Here is a 16,055-nt window from a genome sequence, read left to right as displayed (position 1 = left end):
AGTCATGTGTAGCCCCTCCCACAATCCTCAGCTGCGTTCAGAGGGACATTTAGAGATGCCTCTTTCTGTCCTCATAAATATTTAGATGTGTATCCTCTCTGTGTCGTTTCTATCGATGTTTAGACAGGTGGCGTGTTCTGCGGGTTTAGGTTTGGTTTGTGATTTCATGCTAGTGTTTAGTTAGATATTAGATGTTGTTTGGTGACAGAACTACTACTCACACATTTAAGACTGAACACATTGTCATTCCGAAAATATTACTTTTTAGCAATTCAATGTACGTTTTAGTTTTTTATTGTTATAAAGCACTATTTCTACTAATTTGTAACTCTGCCGACAATAACAGAAACATTTAAAAAATATTGTTGGTTGACAAATGTATATAATTCACAACATAGTATAATATTAACCTAAAAATGCATATGTTTAACTCAGGGGGTCCGCGGGGTCTTAAAAAGTATTAAAAGTTGATAAATCAATTTAGCGAAAATTAAGGCTATTAAAAAGTATTAAACGGCATTTCCCAAGGTATTACATTTTGTAGCTTGTTTCCAATAAGTATCTAAATGGTCCAGAGAGGTTGTGTTCTACAGTCTGCCTGAATGTAGTCATGGCGTAGGTGTGTCGTGTGATTCTGTGGAGTTTATTGATGGCATCCCGTTGGGTTTGACGTCGTCTGAACAGGACATCGCACGCTCACTGCTTGATAGCGCGCGGAGGTCCGTTTACGCCGGTTGCTAAGCAACATCGTTATGGGGAAATGCAAGTCTGCGTCCAAATGGTTGGAAGATAAGGAGGAAGGACCATCAATACTGTATATAGTCAATGTGAGGTAAAGTGGGTCGCCATGGAAACCGGGTAGAAACTTCTTCCGACCCCTTTTCGGACGTGTAATTAGCTAAAGCTTTGTTGTTTATTGATATCAGACGATGATACTACAGATTATTCAATTATTAATTAAATATTTCGTTTTGTTATTGCATTCATTTGTATAGTACTGTATCATGTCTGTATCATCTGTTGTTTCATTTGTATTTTCTTTGGTTTTACTGTACACGCTCGAAATAAATAAACTAAACTCTACAAATGTCGCACCCCAGATAGGACTCACATGGGTGTGTCCCAGTCAAAAGCCCAGCGGATGCCAGTGGCTGGGGGTGTTGCCAAATTGCTAGAGGGCGTTGCCCAATTTCCCCATTCGTGGCGATGAGGTCTTAAAATGTATGGGAAGGGTCTTCAAAAAGGTCTTAAAGGAATTTGACTTCAGGATTCCTGCAGATACCCTGATAAATATAATCCAGTAATTAAATATATACTGCATCTGTAAATCTGTATCTGTAAAGCCGCGTCTTTGAGCACCTGTAAAAGCGCTAACAAAATTAATCTATTATTATTATTATTATTATTATTATATACAATTCTGAAATGAGCCTACAGCATAACCAATACTTTTACTTTTGGTACTTTAAGTATATTTTCATGCTTTTGTACTTCAGTAACATGTTGAGTGCTTGTGACAGAGCACTTTGACAATGTAGTACTTTTACTTTAGTAGCTATTCCAATCTGAGAGAATGATCTAATGTAAAATCTATTGTCCTATAATAACGCTATTACATTTGAAACCCTGTAAGGTAGAATAAATAAATATTGTATTGCAATTAAAAAACATGAATGTATTGTATTCAAACTTTACAATGTCTGGGACCAGACCTTTAAAAGCCCCCTTTTCACCCAGATTGACGCAACATAAATCACTCTGTCAGATTCTGGCGTGCCTTGCTGCATATTCAGTGTGCTTTATTTGCCTTTGCCGTGTCCTAGAAAGACAACTTAAACTTAACTAATGCATTTAAAAAAGAGGAATAGTTTCGGCTAAAAAGGTACCATGGCATGGGGTCGGATTAGAATTTTCCAAAGGGGGGTTCGTTTAGCATGAAACACTTGAAATAACTAAAGTATAAGTTAAGAAAGAAAACTATTTCTGCCAAGCATTGAGAGTCAGACCTCAGCATTTCAGATGTGTGTATCTCACACTGCACTGTCACTTTAATTCCTGTGCCTTTGAGTGTTCTTAAACGCCATTTTATAATATGTTTCTTAATGCTCTTGATGCCTTTCCTTTCTGCAAAGCACTTGGAATGGCCTTGTGTTGAAAGGTGCTGAATAAATAACCTTGCCTTTCCGTTGCTAATGAGTGCTGTCTCTTCCCTTCCTCCTCGCCCTCAGATCATCAGTAACATGGAGGCTCCGGTGACAAACGGCCCCAGTGGGGGGGGCAACACGTCCAACGGGCCGACCACCAACAGCCGCGGCTGCCCCTCGCCCATGCAGACCGGCCAATCAAACGACGACAGCAAGACCAACCTCATCGTCAACTACCTGCCGCAGAACATGACCCAGGAAGAGTTCCGCAGCCTGTTCGGCAGCATCGGGGAGATCGAGTCCTGCAAGCTGGTCCGCGACAAGATCACAGGTACACAGCGGAGAGACTGCTGCTTGTGTCTAAATCAGGGGTGTCCAAACCTTTTTCACCGAGGGCCACATACAGAAACATATACGAAGGGCTGGGCCACTATATCGCCTCATAAGTTAGTTAGAAGTTTAAAAATCTATCCACTGTAGGTCAATTATTGTTGATACTTGAAAATGCTGTAAGCAAAACAGCTCACAGCTCTCTGGAGGGTTTCACTTATTTCGTTAGCAGCTCATTCCTTAAAACAGAAGCTTCAGATTGATTATAATAAGAGGAAATGTGAAGGGTTTCTTTCAAGGTTATTATGAAAATAAGTTATTGGGCTTCAACTTAGATTTGTTAGAACCTGTTTTCAACTTGAATTGACTTCATTTAAAAGTGGACTTATTAACACATGAATACTGTGTAATATATTTGAACATATATATTTAAGAAGTACAATATAAGACAAGCACAAGTTTATTATACTTTCAATTTGCTGAGGGCCGATTCAAAATATTCCACGGTCCGCATTCGGCCCCCGATCCGTAGTTTGGACACCCCTGATCTAAATATATCTACTCCTCGTGAACTAAAGGAAATAATCTGCTTAGCTTTCACATCGGTTCAGGTGCATCCGTTTTGAAAAGGCAGAAGACACTTTAAAAGGATTGTTTTTAAGCCTATAACGTATCATGTGTTTCACAAAACAACATGAACATCAAAAGGACTTCACTGTGACGCTCACACGTAGAGAGACATGAGAAGATATGCTTTGCAAGTCAACAAAGGCTTCCTAAGGACAGAGGACATGGATCCCATTGCTTTCTAGACTTCTATTTGAACTGGCCTGATCTGGCTCACTAAGGTCGAACAACTCACTACGACATCCGGCTTCTGAAGTATAATATTACACAAATACATGTTTTTGAATAGTTGATATTTCATATGTTACATGAGTCCTATTATGCATTTGTGTTGTACAGGTTTGTGTGCATGTAAATGGTCTGCAAAGTCTCAAATCCCCTCCAGTTGCTATATGTATGCATTCATGTCAGTTCGTTCTGAAACATTTTTAATCGCTTTTATCCGGAAGCCAAACTTGATTATTTAGTTATTTTGTTCACCTGTCGCAATTTTGATTATCATACTTGCATTCATAGTCAAGTAACGGTAGATATGTAAGAATAATAAAGTCGTTATAGTGAAACTTACGAGTCTTTTGACAACAGATCAAAAGGTGTGGATACAACACGTCGCTGTGTGATTAAGTGAAAGTAGACACACATCCTTAGAGTTAAATATGATATTAAAACTTCACACAAGTGTACACACACACACAGCCCACGTATTGTCTCCTACGGTAAAGTAATCCATATCTTCGCCATGTGTGTTCGAGTCAGCAAGGCGCCACATGTTCTCCAGAGGTGTTTTAAATTAAGCAGCACTTCGCGGCGCTAATCATGGCTGTAATCTGGGCGTAGTGGCTGTGTGTGTGTGTGTGTGTGTGTGTGTGTGTGTGTGTGTGTGTGTGTGTGTGTGTGTGTGTGTGTGTGTGTGTGTGTGCGGCCACACAGCAGATGGATCGGGGGAGGGAGGGGTGCGGCTCTGTGATAATGCTCCATAATGGCTTTCATTTTAGATCCTACTTACTGACACTCTTCTCCTGATAATCTCATTAAAGAGCACCAGGCTGGCAGGCAGCGTGGATCCCCGAGCCTTTCCCCGATAGCAGGCAAGGCAAAACACACACTCACACACACACGCACACACACACATGCACGGATAAACACGAAAACGGCATCACCACATTCCTGTAATAGATTAAGTACAACCAAAAGGCCGACGGAGATGATGATGTTAAAGCAGAAACGGCCACTTGCCCGGCCTTCTGTCCTTTGAAGCACTCCTCTCTAGAACCATCTTCCTCTTCCTCAGTAATGGGCCACAAGATGGAGCCTGATACACCGGGATAATGGAGGACACTATGTACAGAAATAACACTTAGATACCACATGCTATCATCATCCCCGTCAGCAGGTTCTCTCTCCTCTCCTCAAGCAGCAGATATTTGGAAGGAGTTTAAAAAACCTGAATGTGGAAAGCAAGAGACATTTTTGTTCGCTCACTTCTGGAAGCATTTAGGGTTCTTCTCTGCTCGGCTCGACAAGCCCTCTCTGATGACTTAGCATCAACGCAACACAAAAGTTAAAAAGAACTCCTACCTTGGGTGCAATTTTCCCGTGCAAACTTTTAGGCTAACAAAGCACGAGGCCCTCTTCTAACGCCAAGAGGCTTCATCCTCTCTAACGGTCATCCAAGTCTTTAAGAGCCAGGTTAGGAAGCAGGGGGGGTAAAGAGAGGCATGCTGGGTAAAGAGAAGACGTTTTTTAGGGGCATTTATACAAGTCTGCAACTATCGATTAGTATCATGTCGGTTAATCAGTTTATTTATTTCTTGATTAGGTTTTTAGGTCTATAAAATATCAGTACATTTTGACAATTTACTGCTTGTAGTCACCTCTGTCTCCCTCCATCTACACCAGGGGGGTCAAACTCGAGGCCCGGGGGCCAAATCCGGCCCGCGACTTCATTTTATGCGGCCCCACAAGAGCTTGCAAAAAATATGATTTTATTATACGGTTACATGCTACTTTACAGAGGCACGTTGCCCATAAACTACATGTCCCACAATGCATCTGAAATTTGACTTTTTTTCTCAGAATTTGACTTTTCTTTTTTCAAAATGTCACTTTTTTAAATGTTGACTTTTTTCCAGAATGTTCTTTTCTTTGTAAATCATTTTGTGACGTTCTCACTGAAGAGACTTCTGCTTTCAGACGTAGTTAATTATGAAGTTATTACCCTATCCGATAATAATCCAATGCAGAGGCAATAATGTAATATAATACATTATTTTATATATGTTAAATATTTATATATGTATTTTTATATAGTCTTAAAGTTACAACCGGCCCTTTGAGTGCAACCATAATGCTGATGTGGCCCGCAATGTTGTCACTTAACTAACATGCACTGGTTTCCCAAAACATTATCAATTAGTTAACGTAAAAGTAAACTTAAATGACTGTTTTCCAAAGTCTAAGATGAGGTCATTAAACGTCTTGTCACCAATTTAAATGAATGATTTGTAGGTTATATGATATAGCTAGATACCTGTATAGCTATGTCAAAGAACAGCAAAGCAACGATAACATATTCCATTTAAGAAGCTAACATTTAAATAAATACTCAACCCAATTTATTGATTTTTAAATAGTAAGCAACAAACGTTGATAGTATGTTTTGCAGCTATTCTGTCTTTCATACATATTCACTTTTGTTCAATAATTACACATTTATATCTGAGGCGAGATTGAGGAATGAAAGAGTCTTTTTTGTTCAGCTGGAATCTTCCGCACGTCTCGAGGATAGTTAGTTTAGTCTGTAGCGAGACATTATTAATATTGATGAAAATATGAAGGCATTCCTACTGTATTATGCAGTGTGAAGAGTAAGAGGCTTAGAGTATAAAACAAAGTTTAAAATGTTAAATAAATTAACTTTCTGAAAACCTTAAATATAGATACTTGGATAAGAGTTTCACGATTTCATCTAGCCTAGTTTTGAAGTATTCTGCCCCCGCGTTCACTGAATCAAACGTGCATTTCACATTATATCGTACTGTTTGTGATAGCATTACTGTTTTACACACAGTCAGGTTCAGTCAGTCGTCGGATCAGAATACCTGTATTAGTCCCACAGAGGAGACAAAAATCAAAATCAACAAAAAGTACACAATTTACAAAATACACATCCTGTAACAGTGATAGCAGCCAGGTATATATTGCACAGTTATTAACGGCACATATATATATATTGCATATAGTTGGTATTTGCACAGTATCAGTGTTTGCAACCTGCCAGACCTGTGAGTGTTTTCTGATGAGCTGTGAGGGGCGGGACATACAGAGTGACGGACAGGTGAGAGCAGGCGTCTGTCACCCTGACCCACTTAAAGGTCGACTATTACACTGTTTTTCATCAATATATCACAGGTCTCAGATATATACAGGGCCTGTCTCTGATTGGCTGAAACACCAAACAGATCATTGCAGCATTACCCACAATCCCCTCTGTTTCCAAAGTGCTGATTCTCTGTCTGTTACTTTAGATGAAAATAAGGAGCCCCTCCCCGAGACATTTCCACAGAGGGGACACATGTTGATGTAGAAGAGACATGGAGAAGAGGGGACACATGTTGATGTAGAAGAGACATGAGGAAGAGGGGACACATGCTGATGTAGAAGAGACATGGAGAAGAGGGGACACATGTTGATGTAGAAGAGACATGAAGAAGAGGGGACACATGGTGATGTAGAAGAGACATGAAGAAGAGGGGACACATGTTGATGTAGAAGAGACATGGAGAAGAGGGGACACATGTTGATGTAGAAGAGACATGAAGAAGAGGGGACACATGCTGATGTAGAAGAGACATGGAGAAGAGGGGACACATGTTGATGTAGAAGAGACATGAAGAAGAGGGGACACATGTTGATGTAGAAGAGACATGAAGAAGAGGGGACACATGTTGATGTAGAAGAGACATGAAGAAGAGGGGACACATGCTGATGTAGAAGAGACATGGAGAAGAGGGGACACATGTTGATGTAGAAGAGACATGGAGAAGAGGGGACACATGCTGATGTAGAAGAGACATGGAGAAGAGGGGACACATGCTGATGTAGAAGAGACATGGAGAAGAGGGGACACATGTTGATGTAGAAGAGACATGGAGAAGAGGGGACACATGTTGATGTAGAAGAGACATGGAGAAGAGGGGACACATGCTGATGTAGAAGAGACATGGAGAAGAGGGGACACATGCTGATGTAGAAGAGACATGGAGAAGAGGGGACACATGTTGATGTAGAAGAGACATGAAGAAGAGGGGACACATGCTGATGTAGAAGAGACATGGAGAAGAGGGGACACATGTTGATGTAGAAGAGACATGGAGAAGAGGGGACACATGCTGATGTAGAAGAGACATGGAGAAGAGGGGACACATGCTGATGTAGAAGAGACATGGAGAAGAGGGGACACATGTTGATGTAGAAGAGACATGAAGAAGAGGGGACACATGCTGATGTAGAAGAGACATGGAGAAGAGGGGACACATGTTGATGTAGAAGAGACATGAAGAAGAGGGGACACGTGTTGATGTAGAAGAGACATGGAGAAGAGGGGACACATGTTGATGTAGAAGAGACATGGAGAAGAGGGGACACATGTTGATGTAGAAGAGACATGGAGAAGAGGGGACACATGTTGATGTAGAAGAGACATGAAGAAGAGGGGACACATGCTGATGTAGAAGAGACATGGAGAAGAGGGGACACATGTTGATGTAGAAGAGACATGAAGAAGAGGGGACACATGTTGATGTAGAAGAGACATGAAGAAGAGGGGACACATGTTGATGTAGAAGAGACATGAAGAAGAGGGGACACATGCTGATGTAGAAGAGACATGGAGAAGAGGGGACACATGTTGATGTAGAAGAGACATGGAGAAGAGGGGACACATGCTGATGTAGAAGAGACATGGAGAAGAGGGGACACATGCTGATGTAGAAGAGACATGGAGAAGAGGGGACACATGTTGATGTAGAAGAGACATGGAGAAGAGGGGACACATGTTGATGTAGAAGAGACATGGAGAAGAGGGGACACATGCTGATGTAGAAGAGACATGGAGAAGAGGGGACACATGCTGATGTAGAAGAGACATGGAGAAGAGGGGACACATGTTGATGTAGAAGAGACATGAAGAAGAGGGGACACATGCTGATGTAGAAGAGACATGGAGAAGAGGGGACACATGTTGATGTAGAAGAGACATGGAGAAGAGGGGACACATGCTGATGTAGAAGAGACATGGAGAAGAGGGGACACATGCTGATGTAGAAGAGACATGGAGAAGAGGGGACACATGTTGATGTAGAAGAGACATGAAGAAGAGGGGACACATGCTGATGTAGAAGAGACATGGAGAAGAGGGGACACATGTTGATGTAGAAGAGACATGAAGAAGAGGGGACACGTGTTGATGTAGAAGAGACATGGAGAAGAGGGGACACATGTTGATGTAGAAGAGACATGGAGAAGAGGGGACACATGTTGATGTAGAAGAGACATGAAGAAGAGGGGACACGTGTTGATGTAGAAGAGACATGAAGAAGAGGGGACACATGTTGATGTAGAAGAGACATGAAGAAGAGGGGACACATGCTGATGTAGAAGAGACATGAAGAAGAGGGGACACGTGTTGATGTAGAAGAGACATGAAGAAGAGGGGACACGTGTTGATGTAGAAGAGACACGAAGAAGAGGGGACACATGTTGATGTAGAAGAGACATGGAGAAGAGGGGACACGTGTTGATGTAGAAGAGATATGAAGAAGAGGGGACACATGGTGATGTAGAAGAGACATGAAGAAGAGGGGACACATGTTGATGTAGAAGAGGGGACACGTGTTGATGTAGAAGAGATATGTAGAAGAGGGGACACGTGTTGATGTAGAAGAGACATGAAGAAGTGGATTTTGCATAATAGGTGACCTTTAAAAAAGCCAAAGTGTCCTACTCCGCCTCTTTACACAACCCCCCCACACATCCTCTGCCTGATGCTCTCATCACAGGGCTGGGACACGCAGGTTCATCTTTTATTTAGGGCTAGCTAACACGCACCTAGCTGCAGCTCTCACACACCCACACACACACACACACACACACACACACACACACACACACACACACACACACGTCATCCCTGCCTCCTCTGGAGAAGAATCTGAAATGCTTCGTCTTTTCTTAAGTATCTTCTACATGTGGGCTCCTGCAGTACACCAGGCAGAGAGAACGCTACATGTACAAATACCCGATGTCAAGGGCATGAAAGCTTCGAGCTGCTTTGCACAAAAGATGCTTCCACTTAAAACACTCTTCATCCTTTTCTTTCTTTCTTTCTTTCTTTCTTTAAAAAAGGAACAAAAACGTAAATCTAAGCAGCAAATTGACCGTCTGAAAGCTCGTCTGAAAGCTCGTCTGAAAGCTCGTCTGAAAGCTCGTCGTGAGCAACAGTGGAAGCAACCACTCCTCACCAAGACATAAGTGGGGAAAACATGTTTTCTATTATTGCGAGATTGGAAAAATCCATGTAGACCTGGAAATATTAAATCAGCACTTCTATACGTGCCACACACACACACACACACACACACACACACACACACACACACACACACACAGTTGACTGAACCTCGTCAGTAAGTCATTTTTGGGGGATAGTGTTTTGCATCAGCTGCCTTTCTGCTGGAGAAATGAATGCACTTGTTTTCATAACGACCCCGAGGGGAAAGGAAATTGCTTTTCATGCTGACCGAATTGATTCCATATTTTCTTACTTTTTTCGATGCTCACGTCGTGCTAATAATTACAGAAGGATATTATTATTATTTGGTTGTTGCGTAAACAAATCACCAAGTCTAACGGCTGCTGGGTTTCGTACTAGCAGCTTTTTCTCGTTGCCAACTTTCAGCAGATAACTTTGAATTGGTTTGTGTCTGTCTGTACGCCGATCACATTATCTCATCTCAATCCCCGACTGAAGCCTTTGCACACGACCCCAGTCAGCCTCCACGTGTGGGTTTTATACATGGAATCTGGGGAACTGATGCACATCGTCGTGACAATGTAGCAAGCCAAGCAGATGTTGGCTATGAAAAATAGATGGACTGTGATGTCAGCTGTGGACGAGCCGCTCTGACAGACAATACCTGCTGCCAACCCAAAGCTTACGTAAGGACAGGTACTCCGCTTTTATATACTGAAGGTGCAGGAAAACATCGCCTTCCTTTGCACGCACTGTGGTCCCGGCAGCAGACTTTTTTTTTCTACATTTCAGTTATGGAACATCAAGCGCCCACACAAACGCATAACGTACTGTAAAGTAAGACAACAGAACATTCTGAAAAAGCAATGTTTGTCCTTTAGAAGTGGAAAGCTACATATATGCGTACAAATGAGACTATGGTCTGTACTGATCGTATGTACAAGGAGAAAAAACAATTACAAATAAAACTGAAAATTAACTCAAAATCCGAAGTCCAGGCATTTGTGCATTTTATTCCAAAAGCAAATCAACAAAGATCAAAGGTTTTTACATGAATTCCCGTAGCCTTCCCTGGTATAGAACCATGCCTATACTGGTGCACGAATCCCAGCACCACCCGTCTCCAACACACACACAATGTCCAGGTGTGCAAAGCTGCATTCAAAATAAAAGCAATTAACTTAAATAAAAAGGTACAATGAAAAATAAAAGCAGAGAAAAAAGTATTGTTTAACTTATAAATCAACATATAGCTCCAGCAACACATCTAACCCCGGCCGGGTGGAGTTTAGCTCCTGCACAAAGACAGCGAGTACCAGGGAACAGAACCTCAGCTCAACCACATCTCTTTGTTGCTTCTGAAATATACATCGACAACGCGCTCCGGAACAAAGCGGTTCTCTTTGTGCTTCAGAAAGCAAGCCGAGCTGTTTTCACATCTTCTCTACAGAGTGATGGGAACACAACTTAGTCCCGTGAGACCGACGCCTTCCAAAGCGCCTAAACAGCACCATGTTGTTCTGTACGGTGACAAACCATTACTCGCTTCTTCTTCTTCTTCTTTGCTGAAATCCTGCCGAGGAAAATCTGGCGCTGTGTTTGTATCTGACATCCGGCTCACACTCACCTGAACCCGAGACGGGCCGAGGGCTGGAGATAGCGTGAACAAAGCTGACAGGGGAACTGATGGAAAAAGGATTTGACATCTCCAAAGCCAGGTATTAAGATGGCTGCCAGGTTTAGAAGTGCAGACACAAGCAGACAGACGCACATTAAAGTTGCAGAGTCCCGAGAATGTCCTCTCTCTCTCCTCTAAGCTCCCCCACCTTCAGCCTCTGTCCCCTCTCATCCTGAGCGCCCTTTACAGGGGACACAGAGGTTGTTTCTGTCCCCTGCGTCGGCGTCAGATCCAGAGACTGACGGAGCCTCGGGCCGTTTCCTCGCCCTCCGACCCTCCGCCATCAGCGACCCTCGCCTGGGCATGAGAGAGCCAAACTAGGTTGGAAATGTACGAATCAAATAAATCGGCTCAATTTCCAGTTGAGCTTGAGTCGCCGAGATGCTAAGCGTGGCTATAGGCTATGAGAAAGCCCACTGAAGTAAGACGGTTTGACGATATTTAATAAACAATAACTATAGGGACAAAAACGGTCAACAGAAAAAATGACGGCACAAGCTCACCCTCTGTCCTCCGCACTCGACATGAAACACACAAACCGCACCCATGTGACAATTACCGGAAGTGCTCAACAAATAATAATAATAATACAAATAATACACTCAGGCTAGGTAGCATTTTGGCTCCTGCATCAGGTCTTACGTCTTTCTCTAAGCACTTCGGGAAGATGTTGAGAAGATGTCATCGGTGTTGGGGAAATGTCTTCCAAGGCCCATAACTGTGACCCAGTGTATCCGTTCTGTCCGGACTGAGCACACGCACCTGTAAGCTTGGCTGCTGCTCTCAGCGTCTCCCTGCTCCTGCCTGCTGGCGTCAGCTGACAGAGGTGCTATCATTCTCTCTTGTTGTGCAGCATGTGGATGATTCTCTCTGAACTAAACACCCGGGCCTAGGCTAGAGTTCTTCAGAGTTGACGTGGCAACTCTACCGTGAAGTCAGAACCTCTGACTCTTTGACTTGTGATGTGAGTTCTCCGGCCGAAGCTCCAAATAAACCCGTCGGTGTTTGCCATCAAAGCTCCAGCTCTCCCCGTGTCTCCTTTGAGTCGGTGACTCCTCCTGCATGGCTACACAGACGTTTCCCCCACAGTGAGGACTTGGGAAAAGAGAATGCCTGCACTTAAACTAAGCCACATAGTTATGAAGCAACGGATGTACATTTTTCTGCAGACTGACTACTAAAAGTGCATCTAGATCAGGGGTCGCAAACTCAAGGCCCGGGGGCCAAATCCGGCCCGCGACTTCATTTCATGTGGCCCCGCAAGAGCTTGCAAAGAATATAATACGTTTATTATACGGTTACATGCCACTTTACAGAAGCAGGTTGCCCATAAACTACATGTCCCACAATGCATCTCGTTTTGTGACATGTGCACTGAAGAGACTTGCAATTATTTGCCCTGGACTTCTGCTTTCAGACGTAGTTAAGTTATTACCTTATCCGATAATAATCCAATTCAGAGGCAATAATGTAATATAATACATTATTTTATATATATATTATATATTTATATAGTTACAACCGGCCCTTTGAGTGCAACCTTTATGCGAATGTGGCCCGCGATGAAATTGAGTTTGACACCCCTGATCTAGATTCTCCTCCTAGTGCCTTCTTCTCATGTTGTTTCATGCAGGCTTCATAAACTTGTATATTACATTACACGACACTTGTTAGACGCTTTTATCCAAAGCGACTTCCATACTCAACACTGTGGACAATCCCCACAGGAGCACTTTGGGGTGAAGCATCCCAGGGACACAACGACATGCTGACTGCAGTGGGGTTTGAACCTGTGACCCCCTGATCCCAACGCACAACCCACTGCGCCACACGCCTCCCTTAGTTCGCCTTGTCCCTGGGCATGAGAGAGCCAAGCTAGACAAATCAGGTCCGACGTGTTTCTCTGAGCACTTCCCTGAAAAAGGTGACTGAGTGTAGGAAAGAAGTTTGGGAGGTTTCATCAGGACTTGGGAAAAGAGAATGCCTGCACTTAAACTGAGCGGTATGGTGCTGACGCAACGGACGTAATTGATAGTAAAACCACTGACTACTAAAAGCACATCTAGATACTCCTCCTAGTGCCTTCTCATCAACTTGTTTCATGCAGGCTTCATACACTTCTATATAGTTAGCCTTTTGGTTTAACATTTTTTTGAAAGTTCAAAACATATAAGTACTTTAGCAAGATGTGGCAGAAGATGGAAAATGCTTAATAAGCACCGTAGGAGACGATCGGTTGTGTCGGTGAACGGACGATGTGTGGTTCGGCTTTATATATGTTCTTTGTGATGGATGGATATTTGTATGTAATGCTAACATCATGCTTTTTGGGTTAATCCAACTCGATTGGAAATCTTTCTTCGCAAATAATACTTTTTTGCAACCCCAGTCAGTCCCTCTGTCCCCAGCAAGTGGACGGCTGAGGGCTTATTGGACAGCTCACTAAGAGGGCGTCCACACAGATACAGATGCGTCTCCGCCATCGTGACGTAACGGGGTTATCCAAGACTTAGCGGGTTCTCCGTCTGTCAGCTCTCCTTCTCTCTCTCGGCCCACCTGCCCACACACTGCCGGCTGCAGGGAGCCACCACGAGGGGGCGGATCTCCTGTGTGTGTGTCTGAGCCTCTACGTGGGCAAGTGTGTGTCTGTGTGTCGGTGGAAGCAGGGCCTTGGGAACGGAGAGTGGGAGCCTCCTCACTGCAACAGTGGCTGCTACCTTGGCAACCCAGGAGGGAAAGATGTGTTGAATGAGTGAGTGGGAGCGGGATCTACAGGAGATGCATGTGCGGGGGACGCGGCTCTGTTTATGCATTTCGTTATTTAAGCGGCCTCAATGCATGCCACGTGATATGCCTTCGCTGTACTGCCGGCATGTGAGGCTCTGTCGTCTTTTGTTCCCTTTCTGGTCTCTTGTTTTTGCTAACTCTCCATTTCTTATGGCGTTGACCCTCTTCAAGGTAAGTGAAGTGTCTTCTGACGTGAAGTTGGTGACAGGGCACCCTTTCAAATGTTGGCTGAGCAAAAATAGCTGTACCTTAAAGTCGCTGCGGCAGCAAGGGGCCGAGCTTCAGAGCATGGAAGCAGTGGCTGTGACACATTGAAATGTCTTTGTCCCTCAGCCGCATCTTAAAATGTCGCTAAATCCAAGACTGACCGAACCGATTTGCCTCTCTGAGAGGAGAAGAGGCTGGTCCTCTCAAGGTGTGTTAGCGTCAGCGGCTGATGGCTCGGGTGATCCCTGAGAGCTGCAGCCCCCCCCTCTGAAGCTTCTGCTCCCCCTGAGTCCTGAACGACAGCCTGACTCCACCGCCGGGTCACAACTAAATCACATTTTGTTTTGTTAGATTGCCTCGAAATGAAAGCAGATCTGTTACTATTTATCGGGCCGCATGTCTTACACGACGCTCTTTTGTTATGGAAATATATTCTCACGGGAACACAAGACAAAGATGTGAATAATTTGACAAATCATTCCACATGTTGGCAGTTGCGCCGCCAACAGAAGTAAAACATTATGTCAACCGCATTGTCAGCAGTTCAAATTAACTGTAAGATGAACAGCTGGAGTTTAAGAGTAGCAGCGGGAACAATGGGAAGGCACAGCGTGAAGAAGAGGCTTCTGTGTGTTTCATTTGCGAGCTCCCACTCCACATCAAAGAGGCCATAGTGTTGTTTGAGCCTCGGCCGCCGATAGCAGGAGATGGAGATGCTTTCATGTCTGCGGCACAGGGCTCTTAGTCACATAATACAACCAGAAAGGTGGAGAATAATGACGGGCAATATGCAACTGGCGTCTCTTCCTGTGTGCACCTCAGCGCGGCCTCACAGTGAATATGTTAAACCTGATTTGGTGCGGCCGTGTAGCCTCGCTTACTTCCATTCATGCACCTATATGTAATTTTGCATACAGGTATGTCGTGTGCACGTTCACTTGTTTGTGTGCACAGAAGGGGGAAATGGAGAAGGTGGAATTACGATGCCAGCAGGCAGGACACTAGCTTCGAAGTACTCTCATTTTCTCATCTCACACATTGAGCAACCTGCTGCTCCTCAGGAAGCGAATGATGGCTTAGTCACTCATAAAGCCCCCTCAGCGAAGAGCTACTCACTAGACTCGGCAGTGATGGGTCCAGTGACAGCTTGCCCACCTCCCTGCAATGGATGTCTGATTGTACACAAGCAACACCAACATAGTGGAAGGTGCTCCAAATTAGTCCCCTCCTCCTCCCCCTCCCCCTCCCCCTCCTCACTCCCCACTCGCATGGGATAAGTGTGTTTGTAATATTACTTGGCACTGTGTGATAAAGCAATGCAGCGCTACAGTAAAGTGGTACCTGGACGTATACGATGTGTAAAAACTAGAGCTACCCCCTCGACGGTTCCTAACTAATCGTCTTAGTTTTATTAATTGGTCTTAGGCAACTACGATCTATATGGTCAATTAGTTGTTGGTCGACGGGTGGCTGACCAGGGGTCCCAAAACACTGAACAACCTAAACGATGCAAGAACATACATGTCCCAAAACACATGCAAATTAAAAAGCATCTTCACCAACTTGACAACACAGCGCAGCGTTTACTAAAAGCTGCAGAAACGCAAATAAAAAAACACTGCGGAAACGAGGACACTAAAAAGGGATGCACACATCTTAGACCAGAACGCTTGGTGGTGTTCAGTGATTATCCAGTTGTCCACTGTCGGCAGAGTTAGTCTGTTTCATCGTTGGAAGGTCAGTGTAGATA

General features: G+C 43.8%; 1 protein-coding gene across 7 annotated transcripts in view; it reads left to right on the top strand.

Moving 5' to 3' along the window:
• Positions 1-16,055, top strand: part of elavl4 (ELAV like neuron-specific RNA binding protein 4) — a 118,358-nt gene that overhangs the window by 45,793 nt on the left and 56,510 nt on the right. For 5 of the 7 annotated variants that reach the window (XM_071202820.1, XM_034081808.2, XM_034081806.2 and 2 more), the window contains 2 exons: positions 2,229-2,475; positions 4,139-4,189. In XM_071202820.1, the coding sequence (XP_071058921.1) occupies positions 2,229-2,475; positions 4,139-4,189 (298 nt within the window). The remainder of the gene's footprint in view (positions 1-2,228; positions 2,476-4,138; positions 4,190-16,055) is intronic. The other 2 variants (XM_034081811.2, XM_034081810.2) reach the window with 1 other exon arrangement.

This window comes from Pseudochaenichthys georgianus, chromosome 4 (genome assembly GCF_902827115.2).
Source record: "Pseudochaenichthys georgianus chromosome 4, fPseGeo1.2, whole genome shotgun sequence".
Classification (NCBI taxonomy): domain Eukaryota; kingdom Metazoa; phylum Chordata; class Actinopteri; order Perciformes; family Channichthyidae; genus Pseudochaenichthys; species Pseudochaenichthys georgianus.
The sequence above is the reverse complement of the archived record's forward strand: the minus strand, read 5'-3'. Positions and strand labels throughout refer to the sequence as shown.